General features: G+C 48.1%; 1 protein-coding gene across 1 annotated transcript; it reads right to left on the bottom strand.

The window, feature by feature from the left end:
• Positions 1-1819: 1819 nt before the first annotated feature.
• On the bottom strand, positions 1820-10945 carry NMB (neuromedin B). Its single transcript, XM_083413229.1, has 4 exons — positions 10899-10945; positions 8621-9143; positions 5021-5217; positions 1820-2057 (listed from the first exon to the last, which is right to left on the bottom strand). Exons 2-4 carry the CDS (start codon positions 8751-8753, stop codon positions 2016-2018), a joined length of 372 nt encoding a protein of 123 aa, XP_083269355.1. The 5' UTR covers positions 8754-9143; positions 10899-10945; the 3' UTR covers positions 1820-2015.
• Positions 10946-11807: the final 862 nt, after the last annotated feature.

Consider the following 11807-nt stretch of genomic DNA (forward strand, 5'->3'; position numbering starts at 1 on the left):
GAATGGGAGAGCAGGACAGCCTTGCCTTTGCCTGCTGCTTTGGATTTCTTCTCCTTAAGCACCGCAGCTTCTGCTAGATCAAATGGGGGGGGGGGCTTTGGCTCTCTGGATGTTACTGAACTACGACTCCCATAACTCCTAGCTTTTGAGCATGCTTGCTGGGGTTGATGAGAATGGTAGTTCAGCAACATACGGAGGACCAAAGATTCCCCAAACCTTTGCTGGATCTTCTGCAGAGGTTCTCAACTACATTCCACACATGCACCTGAATTTTCACTTCAAACAAGGCAAGGAGGAATGTTCACCAAGGGAAGAAGAGGTATCTGGGGTGATCAAGGGCAACCAAGTTTCCTGCTTGGTCATCTGCTCTGTCTGAGCCATCAAGGCAGCTGTGGCATGACTTCCAACCAAGGCTCAGATATCTCTCAAGAGCAGCAGTAGGGCAGGGACGTGTGGCTCTAGGTGATGCTAGACTACGACATCCAGTGTCTCTTGACTATTGACCATGCCCACAATGCTGATGGGAGCTGGCATCCAACAACATCTGGAGGGCCACAGGTTCCCCCTCACTACTCGGGTATCAAGGTGTCTCTTGGACACATGGTTGGCATTTCCTATTATGTTTGCCAACAGCTCAGTAGCAGTACATCTGATTTGCAGGCAGAAGGTCCCAGGTTCAATCCCTGGAATTGGCAGTTAGGGCTGGGAAAGCCCCCTGCCTAAAGCCTAGGAGAGCCACTGGCAGTCACAATAGACATTAGTGAGATAGATGGTCCAGTGATCTGATTTGGTATAAGGTACAGTACTGTAGCTTCCTATATAAGAAGGGAATGAAATGTGGGAATGGCTCTGGCCTTCGGTTATGATACACTGAGCCAGGGTGGAGCAGAAGGAAGAAGGAGAAGTGATCATTAGCCCTCCATACCTGAGAACATCCTGGGAAACAGGAGAGACCTTGAGGGTCTCTTAGCTGCATGCAGAGCAGGACTATTGGGGTGCATTGCCAACCAAAGCGGCGACTGACTTTGTGACCTATTGTATATTACTCAAGCAGTAAAGCAGTGCAACTCTTATCAAATGATGCATATGCTATTAAAGAAATATTAGGACCTATTACTTTAAATATGGAAGTGCACATGGGAGCAGTTGGAATCTCGCATGGAAAACATCCACAAAGCACCCATTAGAGGTCTGCAGTGCAGGTTAAGGGATTCAAGTGTAGAATTATTTGGTGTAGAATTAATCTGTTTACTTGCACTGCATCATGGGATCTGAAAGCTGTTGTCAGCAAGCAGACCAATGACTCCTAGTTTCATGGCTGCAGAGGAGAAATATGAAAGATACCCTGACTGAGGAGGCACTGGCAGAGATGGGTGAGGTACCTGAACCTACCCATCTGACCACCCACTGCCTGGGTCATTGGGCCATCTATGGTTCCATTGCTAGGGTTTGTCTCCCAAATAGGTGTCTCATGTCCTCCAGAAATGGCCCTTCTTTCCTCTGCAGACCAGTCCATTCTGTCAACAGCAGCTGTCAACAACTTAGAACAGACTAAGTTCTGCAGTACTCTCTTTCGCAGATGTGAAACCTCCATATCTCCTTGGACTGCAGCACTTATCAGTCCCAGAGAGTATAGCCAATAATTGGGGATGGTGAGAGTTGTAGCCCAATCACATCTGGTTCTCCATCCCTTTCTGAGCTAGACCTTCTGTGGCTGCTTGCTTTCTGCTGCTGCACACAGTGATGCACTGCGGACTGAAAACAATCCCCTCACCTGTGCAAAGAGAGACATTTATTCACCATGCCTCCTCCACCAGCCGCTGCAGCACAAGGAAATGCCAGGAATTTTCTATACAGTCAATACTTGGTTCTTCAGAGGAAGGGGGGAGGTCAGTATTAGGATTACAGTTATAAATTTGATATTTTACACTACAATTCTTGATGCTTTCATTGGGAACAGCCCTTCAGGAGCTCGCTTTCCCCCAAGTCTGTGGTGTTTTCCTCAGTTCATCCATTTAAATGTATTTTGCCAGGTACTTTGTGAAGAAAGGTATTTCCTGTAACGGAAAACACAGACATCAGTAGCTTACACTTCAACATAATAGAACTTCAACCTAATAGAAAGCAAACTGGCCTTGCCCACTGATGAGAGAAAAGTATAGCTACTCCATCACCACCTTGGACATCTAAAGTGGGTTTTGCCCCCTCCTGGGCTGTGTGGGCTCCCTGACTTGCTCTGCTTATGGAAGGAAGTGACATGATCTCATCCGTTTAGTAAGTCAGCCAATGTTAGAAGGATGACAGCCACCCTTCTGAGGCCTTCAGGTAAATAAAAGGTAGAAGGACCCCTGACCATTAGGTCCAGTCACGGACAACTCTGGGGTTGCGGCACTCATTTCGCTCTACTGGCCGAGGGAGCCGGTGTACAGCTTCCGGGTCATGTGGCCAGCATGACTAAGGCACTTCTGGCAAACCAGAGCAGTGCATGGAAATGCTGTTTAGCTTCCCACCTATTTATCTACTTGCACTTCAACGTGCTTTTGAACTGCTAGGTTGGCAGGAGCAGGGACCGAGCAATGGGAGCTCACCCCATCATGGGGATTTGAACCGCCAACCTACTGATCGGCAAGTCCTAGGCTCTGTGGTTTAGAACACAGCGCCACCCACATCTTCAGGTAAATAGGTAAAGGTAAAGGGACCCCTGACCGTTAGGTCCAGTTGTGAATGACTCTGGAGTTGCGGTGCTCATCTCGCTTTATCGGCCGAGGGAGCCGATGTACAGCTTCCGGGGCATGTGGCCAGCATGACTAAGCCGCTTCAGGCGAACCAGAGCAGCGCACGGAAAGGCCGTTTACCTTCCCGCTGGAGTGGTACCTATTTATCTACTTGAACTTTGATGTGCTTTCGAACTGCTAGGTAGGCAGGAGCAGGGACTGAGCAACAGGAGCTCACCCCGTCGCGGGCATTCGAACTGCCAACCTTCTGATCGGCAAGTCCTAGGCTCTGTGGTTTAACCCACAGCACCACCCGCATCCCCTTCACGTAAAAAGATGACATCAAATTGTTGCACTGAAATGGGGTTTATTACACTAAGACCTCTCTGGTAGTGAACCTACCTAGACCAGAGAGCGATGAGCAGCAAGGGTCTGGTGATCCCTGAGATCAGGCACCTGGGTGGGGTTCAGGACCTTGGAGAGCTCTCTAGCCCAAGCAGGAGATGTTGTGCAACAAAGCCAAACTGCATTAAAGGGAGAGGGGTTCTGGTGCCAGCCCACAAGAAATAGCTGGAGGAACCTAGGAAGCACTGACTCCACCCACCTGATAAACTTAGAAGAGGCAAGGATTTGGCCTGACAGTCAAATCCCCACTCCGGGATGCAATTAAATCCCAGTGTCAGAAAAGGGGAGGGGGTTTCCCCAGAGCTATCTCTACCACCACTGATGCCAGCAGGATCCTTGCCATGCTGGTCTGCTGGCGTGCTCTCTACAGTAGGAGGAGGACCAAGGGAAACACATTGAGAAGACATTAATATATAAAATACAGACACCGACTTTATTCCTTTCCTACAGATTCCTTACATAGTTTCCTCTGATGGCTGCAATGCATCGCACAAGTGTTTGCAACCAGTGCTTTTTTTCTGGAGGCACGCAGAGGTACGCATACCCCTAAACATTCTGTGAATCTCTGTACTTTTGTCCATTTACTGTATTTATTTTCCTTGATTTGAACTATAAAATGGTGATTTTCTTGAGTAAACAGTGGTACATCAGGTTACATACACTTCAGGTTACACACGCTTCAGGTTACAGACTCCACTAACCCAGAAATATTACCTTGGGTTAAGAACTTTGCTTCAGGATGAGAACAGAAATTGCGCAGTGGTGGCAGCGGGAGGCCCCATTAGCTAAAGTGGTGCTTCAGGTTAAGAACAGTTTCAGGTTAAGAACAGACCTCCGGAATGAATTAAGTTCTTAACCCGAGGTACCACTGTACTCCTAAACACTTTTAAAGGGGAAAAAACCACTGTCTGCGACACACAATGGTCTGAGCACAGTTAACTAACTCAAACATGGACCACATTTCACAGGCAGTCCTGTTTCCAAAATGAGACTAGAATTAGTTGACTCTGCCTGCCATTGGCTCTGGCTCCACCTGGTGCAGCAATCAAATTGCTAGCACATTTGCAAAGCTAGGCAGGGTCAGGTATGGCTTCAAAATGGATTGGGGGCCACGTGTTGAGGTTCCTGCATTGCAGGGGTTGGAGTAAATGACCCTTGGGTGTGGGATGTGAAACACAAGAGCTGTCAAGTACAACATTCCTAGAGTGAACATGTTTACACATGGGGAGGAATGTCTGTCCAGCCAGCAGGTAAACTTCCTGTTTTCTTCTGGGCTGGGCAGACTTCCTCTGCATGTGACTAGAGGTTGGTATGGCCTCACCTGTGCAGGTAACAACAAAAGCACACGGCAGGGTAGCCATCTCTCTCTTTTTGACTACATGCATCGAAGAAGCAACATGTGCTTAGCCAAAGATGCTCTCTTAGCTTCCAGCCAAGAGACTACAAAGGGACTGTCTCCAGGTGTATGTTACTTTTCTAAGCTAAGTCTGCCTTCTGGGATATGACTGGGACCAGAATGTGAGTAAACTTTTTTAGAAGAGGGTCGTGTCTTATCTTTTATAAAGGAATAAGGGGAAAATACCAGGACAGTTATTATAGAGGCTTTAGCGAGCCTGAGCAAATGTATCTGCTGTGAGTTTAAAAAGGGGAATGTTACTCTGCTAAATTATGAACTTGTTTACACAAGTTGGAATATATCCTCTCCTGCATCCCTGAACAAACAATATATCCTCTCCTGCATCCCTGAACATTCCCACATTAGGGTCCCTTCCAACTCTACCATACTATGATCCTATCACTGGCTCTACTGTCAGCCCCCTAGTCTTCTGTGCCACCAGTCCCACTGGGCACTAGCCACCACATTCGTTCCCTTCAGGACATCTAGAGAGGATGGTGCTCACCTGGTCATTGGGATCACGCTTCCCTCGGTTCTCCTCCAGCAGCTTCTCTTGCAGGAGTATTTTAAGAAGTTCGCTCATCATCAGGTCTTTCATCCCCTCTCTGAAGGCCTTGGGGGTGCTGTTGGTCTCTGCACTTTCTGAGAATGCAGACTGGACATGAGGAGAGCTCAGCATACTCTTCTTCCCCATGAAATGCCCTGAAATGACACCAATTCTAGTCAGTACAGTGCTGGCCCAATTTTAATTCTTTTATTTTAATCAATTTTAATCAATTTTTAATCAATTTTATTTTAATTCTTTTTGAAGAAGAGCTTTTGTGCACGATGGTTCAAGGGGTCTCACCACTGCCACATCCTCTTCCTTGCCACTGTTGTTGGTCCATTGACTTGTTTTCTTCATTTGGGCTCAAACAGGGGTATGGGCGTACCTAGGGTTCATCAAGCTGGGCCCTGCCAAAGGCACATGCCTGGGGTGTGTATGCAAAAATCATGCCTCTCCACTTTGCCTTAGAGTGGGGGCCATCCTTACCAAGGGTGCCAGGGCTGGAGGCATGCCGACACAGCTCCTTGTCAAGGGCACAAGGGAGCCTAAATACACCTCTGAGCAGGGCAAATGGAACCGAGTGCCTGGAAATCTGCAAAGGACAGCTCCACGCAATAACGTTTTATTGCAGATCCCACCTTTTATTATATGCTATTCAAATTGGATTTTGTTGGATATCATGTGTGTGCTCTTTAGAAACAAATGAATAAAAAAATAGCCCCGCTTTTAAAAAAAATCACCCCATCTTTCCACTTTTCCAGGGAGCTTGCAGCCATCTCTTTCACAGAATGCAAGTTTTCAGAGGAAGGAAGCACTTTTAAGTAACAATCAAGGCGGAGATTTGGATTGCGTGACCTGCCCTCTACCTTAACCACCACACCATGGCAGCCCTGGTGTCGTAAGGCACTATACTGTCTCCGATGCTATTTAACATTGACTTGAAGCCATCAGCAGTGGCGTAGCGTGGGTTGTCAGCACCCGGGGCAAGGCAAGTAATTTGTGCCCCCTAACCCGTGGATTTGCACCCCCTAACCCTAACCCCCAGATGTTGTGCCCGGTGCAGCTGGCCCCCCTGCACCCCCCATGCTACGCCACTGGCCATCGGGAGCAGAGAGGAGGAGATCTGGAGCAAGACGTCATCAGTACACTGATGATACCCAACTCCCATTTCTCAGTAACATCTGATCTGGGAACAGCTAAGCAGGCCCAGGACCAATGTTGGGGTGCAGTGAATAATATTATTCCTGGTGAGGAATAATAAAGTCTGCATCCTGACAGGCTGGAGTCTCTAGAAAAGTGGTTTCCAGACGCAGGAAGTCTGCCTTGGGTTGAGTTGCTGCCCCTGACGCATTGGTGCCGTGCCTGGATTCAGCTGCCTCTGGAAGCGCAGGTGCCCTTGGTGGCTAAAGTACTTTCCCCCAACTTTGGCTTGTAGGACAGCTATGATTGTTTCTGGATCAGGACAGCTTGACCACAGTTGTCCATGCACTGGTAACCTGGAGACTAGATTCCTGTAATGCACTCTGTGCAATTGAGGTTGGTCTGGAAGTTTCAGCTGCTGCTGAATGCAGCAGCCAGATTGCTTAACGCCATCATGTAGCCCTTTGTGGGATTTGCACCAGCTGCACACCTGCTACAAGGTCAAGTTCAAGACTATATGGAAATGGCGGAAATGACTGGCAGAATCCGAGACCAGGGAGAAGAGTCGATGGAAGAAGATTGGAAAAAATTTAAAGTATATTTACAGAAATATTGCAAAATTAATGAATGTTAGAAGAATGCTGGAATGAAGTTATATGGTTTTAGCAGAAATGTTATAAAGAATTAAGTAAAAACTGATTGTTAATGGGCTAAAGTGGAAAATTTAAAGTTAGATTGAGTTAAGATAATTTATAGAACAAAAATTGAGAAAGAGGGAAAGGATTTGCTGAATTAACATTTGAACTAGAATACAAAAAAGGGAGGTGTGAGGAAGTCGGGGAAACAAGTAAATGAAAGATAATGATATGGAATTTGGATGTGGTTTTTTTTTCTTTTTATTATGTATTGTTCTTTTTTCTTTTTCTTTCCTTTTTTCCCCTTATTTTTGATGTATTGTTTGTTAAAATTTTCATTGTCTCTTTTTTCTTTTACACTTTTTCTGTAATTATAAAACTTTTAATAAATATCTTTTTTAAAAAAATACAAGCTCAAGTTCAAGGCTTGGTACTAGCTTGTAAGACCCTCTGCAGCTCAGGACCAGGTTACTCAAGAGACTGCATTATCCCTTATATACACAGCAGATTGCTGCTGTCTGTGACAGAGCTTCTCCTACAAGTTCCAGAGTGGTTTGTATCCTGCTTGGTAGGATACTGCCCTGAGACCTGCAGGTATAGGGTGGTATATAAATCAAATCAAAATAAAATAAACGCAGAGCAGGGCAGTCAGTGTGGCTGCCGTTAGTCTGTGTAACAGCATTCCCGTCAAGGCACAGCAGGCGCCCAATACCTGCACTTTCCAGAAACAATGGAAGACATTTTTGTTCCAACAGCTGGACAAACAGGTCTGTGCCATGGATATTTACTTCACAATACTTTTTTAAAATTGATCTGTTATTTCCTGCATTGTTTTAAACTGTTTTTAGCTGTTCTCGTTCCTTTTTTTTTTTTTTCATCCCTTTGGGACATATGTGTGGAAGGTGATTAATAAACAAATGAATAAAGTTCCAAGCATCACCAGTGGTGAAATAATTGCTGCTCTGTTAATTTGTCCATCCTGGACAGAGAATGGATTTTCAACCTGATGACCCCTCCCTTGCTGCTGAAAGCATTGCTTCCTGACCCTCTGTGCATGGCTTTCCAAACAACCCCACACCCAAATAAAACTCAGCACTGCATTAAAGTCTTAAAATCAAAGCAAACAGCAATGTACAGTATTGATCTGCCATTTACTGTAGTTAAAGGATACGGTGTTAAAATGCAGCACAAAAATCACCACCACCACTGTAACTTTCAGCCATAGAATCACAGGGCTGCAGGGCACTGCCTAACCAAATCCCATACAATTTTCATTCTCTCACCCCACAGAGTGACCTACAGGCTTCTTGGTGGCAGGAAGTGCCCCCAGGCTCACCTCATCCCACCCCCATTTCCACAGGTCCTTTTAGACTACCCTTCCCCAACCTGGTTTCCAGATGTTTCAGACAGAGGGAATCCAGATGTGCCCTCAATGATGGAAGGAACTGGCCACAGAGATTCTACCCATCCACCCCAAGCCCGCCCCATAACTTTATTATCTTTACACATATGAAAACATTAAACATTAAAAGCTTCCCGATACAGGGCTGCCTTCAGATGTCGTCTAAAAGACGGACCCAGCTAAGGAGCACAATTTTGCAGCCTCTGCTCCAGTCCTTCTTGTCCCCCCCCCCACCCCCCCACCCCTCTCCACACACACAAGCAGCCTTTTTTCTGCCAGGATCTTTATTAACAAGCAAGCATTCCCCACCGTCTGCGTTGGGAAGCTGCCCGCTTGGCAGACCGCCCCCTCCAGCGCCGCAGGGAGACGCAGGGGTCGTACCTGTAGCCCAGAGGTTTTCCCGGAGCCGGATGGGTCCGCCGAGCGAGGGCGAGACAGAAAAGGTGGCGAAAAGGAGCAGATAAGCCAAGCTCCCCACTTGTAGGATCCTGCTGGCGAATCCTGCCGCCGCCATGGCTCTCTTTCCGGGCAGCAAGCGGACTTCGACGGGCGGACGCGACGCCCTTGTCTCGCCTCCTCTGACCACTAGGTGGCTCCTCTCCTCCAAGCCTCTTTGCTGGTCTTCGCCCCGCGTGCGCTCCTGCTGTTTAAATAGCCCAGCCGTCGGGGCGGGGACTGACGCGGGGGCAGCGTCACCTTAGCAGCGCTCGCCCAGGGAGGGGTCGCCCTGGAACTGCCTTATCACGATTTTGCGGCCCAGCGGGACACTTGGCTGCTCCCGGGACGGTTTGGGGGCAGAAAAGAAGAAGGAATCGGGACAAGCACGGATCCAAGGGATTAGCGTTTGATCCGAGCCCACCTGCTCCCAGACCTATTTGGAACGCCAGGGTCAATCCTGAACCACCTGAAATAACAGAAAGGCAGTATCTCTGAGCACCTACAGAGTGCAGAGCGATTGGGTAGCCCTAGGAGATGGGAGGATGTGGTAAAAGCTGCCGTCAAATAAGCCACGAGAGCCTCCCCTACAAATGCCAGCGAGGCAGAACCCAGACGAAAGAAGATGTCCCGGTGCACTGGCCGAGCAAAGCGGCTTCCTCAATTCTGGGCAGGAGGCCGCGCCCAGGCACTTTCCTCTAGTCAAGTCCCATTGAATCCAGCAGGCTTACTTCAGAGTATAACCACGTGTGCATGTCAGGGTCAATCAAATGATGGCCATTGCTTGAACACTGGCAGGTTGGGGGGATCGGGACCTTCCATGCCTGGGATCCAGTTCCTAGGGGTTGAGGTCACCCAAAGTTGATGGGCATTGCCGTTCAAATGGGGTGTGTGCACCATGTCATATGACCGTCGATTATGCGGGGCAGGGCTTACCTTACCCCCCCCGCCCCATATTTTATTCAAGTTGGCAACCCTGCTTCTATGCAATTGAGCCATTCCCACCTACCCATCGCAAACCTGCACTTCCATCTGTTTGAAAATTAAGTTTGTAAAAAAAACACCCCAGAAGCCTTACTTTTGGGGATTATAGGGGCAGAACTATCCAAAGTGTATAGAAATTTATTCATGTATGCGACTACAGCGGCAAAACTGTTACTTGCCCAAAAATGGAAAGAAGAAGAAGTCCCAGCAAAAGAAGAATGGATACAAAAACCTATGGAAGATGCAGAAATGGTGAAACTTATGGGAAAAACAAGAAATCAATGTAACATGCTTTTAATAAAAGAATGGAAATGGTTTATGGAATATTTACAAACTGTAAACAGATAAGAACATTGGCGGGATTATTGTAATAACCCGCAGTTTCAAAAGTGTATACATTTAATATAGAGGAATAATTGAGCAAATTAAGTTAATTTGGATATGCAGAGAATATTAAAAATAAATTTAAGGAACCGCAGAAAGAGGGGGGAGGAAGTTGACTTTTGAAATGTTAAAAAGATTGTAAAATTATTGAAATGTATAAAACTGAAAAAGACAATCATATGTGTTGTGGCCCACGCTTTCCTGGACTCAGGCTCACTCCAAATGCAGGAAAACTTAGTTGGCAGGTATATCAAGGACAAATTTGTAAAGTGAGACTTGATGGCAATGATGATAATAGCAGTGGCCATGGAGGATAAATTCCCAGGCAGGCCCGTCTGTTTTCCGCACCTCTTGCCGGCAGCAGCAGGAGAGGAGGAGACAACAGCAGAGCCGGTGGAACTGGGACTGTCATCCTGCTCAACCTTTGGGGCCGCCGCTCCCTCTGCAAGGCGGCGAAATGCGGGCCCACCAACCGCAGATTCACAGCAGCTTCTGTGCCTTTTAAAAATACCAGAAATGTAGTCTTCCAGCTGCGTCCTTTTCTTGGGCATTTGCATGTGGGTGCCCTGATGCAAATGTTGCAAATCAACACCTCGATACACTGTGTGCAGACTTCTGGGGAGGGGAAGGGACTCAACAGTTGGATAGGAATTGGTGTGGGTTTTTTGGAAGGGGGGTGACTAAGAAGGGGGTTGCCAGTGTTGAGTTTGTATGTTTCTCCGCTAGTTAGTGGGTGGGACTATAGCTTTGTTTATTGTTTGAGTATTTTTCTAATTATTATTTTTATTAATTTTAGGGGTGGACTTTGTTGTCTTTGTTTTCCCACTATGTCGTATGGAATATTAATGTATCATACGATTCTATGGCATACTGTATATCACGATGTCAGCCACTTGGAGACCCTTGTGTGACAAGAAATTAAAAAGTTTTCAGTAATAAATAAATGGACAGCTGCGGGTGGGAAGATGTTCCTCCCGCCGTGACCTCGACCGAGGAGTCCTGCACCCACCACAGGGGAAAATTCCTTTCTGGGACGCAGCATGTGCCCAAATGACAGGTGTCCATCGAACCTCTGCTTAGAAGTCTCCTTTGGAGCCTCAGTCAAGGGACCCTGGAGGTGGCGGCGCGGAGGAGAGACTTGCGGGGTCTCTGCCGTCTCCTGCTCCGTGCTTGGGCCCGTCCCGTCGGGCAAAGGCAAAGGCGCTACGCGGCGAGCGCCCCCTTCTGCGCGGCCGTGAGTAGAGCTGCGCGGGAGACTTGCCGTCTAAGCGGCGCCGTCTAAGCTGAGCGCAGAGCGGGCTGTGGGCGCCCAGGGCGGGGAGGCGCTTTTATATAGAGGCGGGGAGGGTCATGCAAATGAGGCGCTCGGCCCCGCCCCCGGCCCCTCCCTCCCCGACTGGCTCCGACGGGACGGGCGGCATTCCGGACAGACGCGGCAGCAACGGCAGTGCGCGGACACCGGGGCGAGAGAGACGCGCAGGTGAGGAGGCAAAGCTGGCGGCAGGACAGGGAGGCGCTGGAAGAAGAGCCTTGTTCGAAGGGGAGGACCACAGATCTGCTGCCCCTGCAATGTAGACGGCCAGGCAGAGGTGCTGTCAGGACAGGACTTTGGGGGCAGAACTCTAGGGTGGACTGAGTCTGAGGGGGCCCAAAACGCAGCAGAGGCTTAACACATAGGTTAAAGCAATACCCATCTCAAGAAGAAGGGAGAACCTGTGACTTAAGATTGCCCCCCAGAAGCTGTTGCAGCCCACCCACCACTTTC

Source organism: Podarcis tiliguerta, assembly GCF_965153285.1.
Source record: "Podarcis tiliguerta genome assembly, chromosome: 14".
NCBI lineage: Eukaryota > Metazoa > Chordata > Lepidosauria > Squamata > Lacertidae > Podarcis > Podarcis tiliguerta.

Bases quoted from the DNA above. Each gene is read 5' to 3' on its own strand.
- NMB (XM_083413229.1), bottom strand. From the start codon at position 8,753: ATGGCGGCGGCAGGATTCGCCAGCAGGATCCTACAAGTGGGGAGCTTG. The intron at 5,218-8,620 runs GTACGACCCCTG...GTGTCATTTCAG, and splicing joins GGAAAACCTCTGGGCTACAG to GGCATTTCATGGGGAAGAAG. The intron at 2,058-5,020 runs GTGAGCACCATC...TTTCCGTTACAG, and splicing joins AGCGTGATCCCAATGACCAG to GAAATACCTTTCTTCACAAA.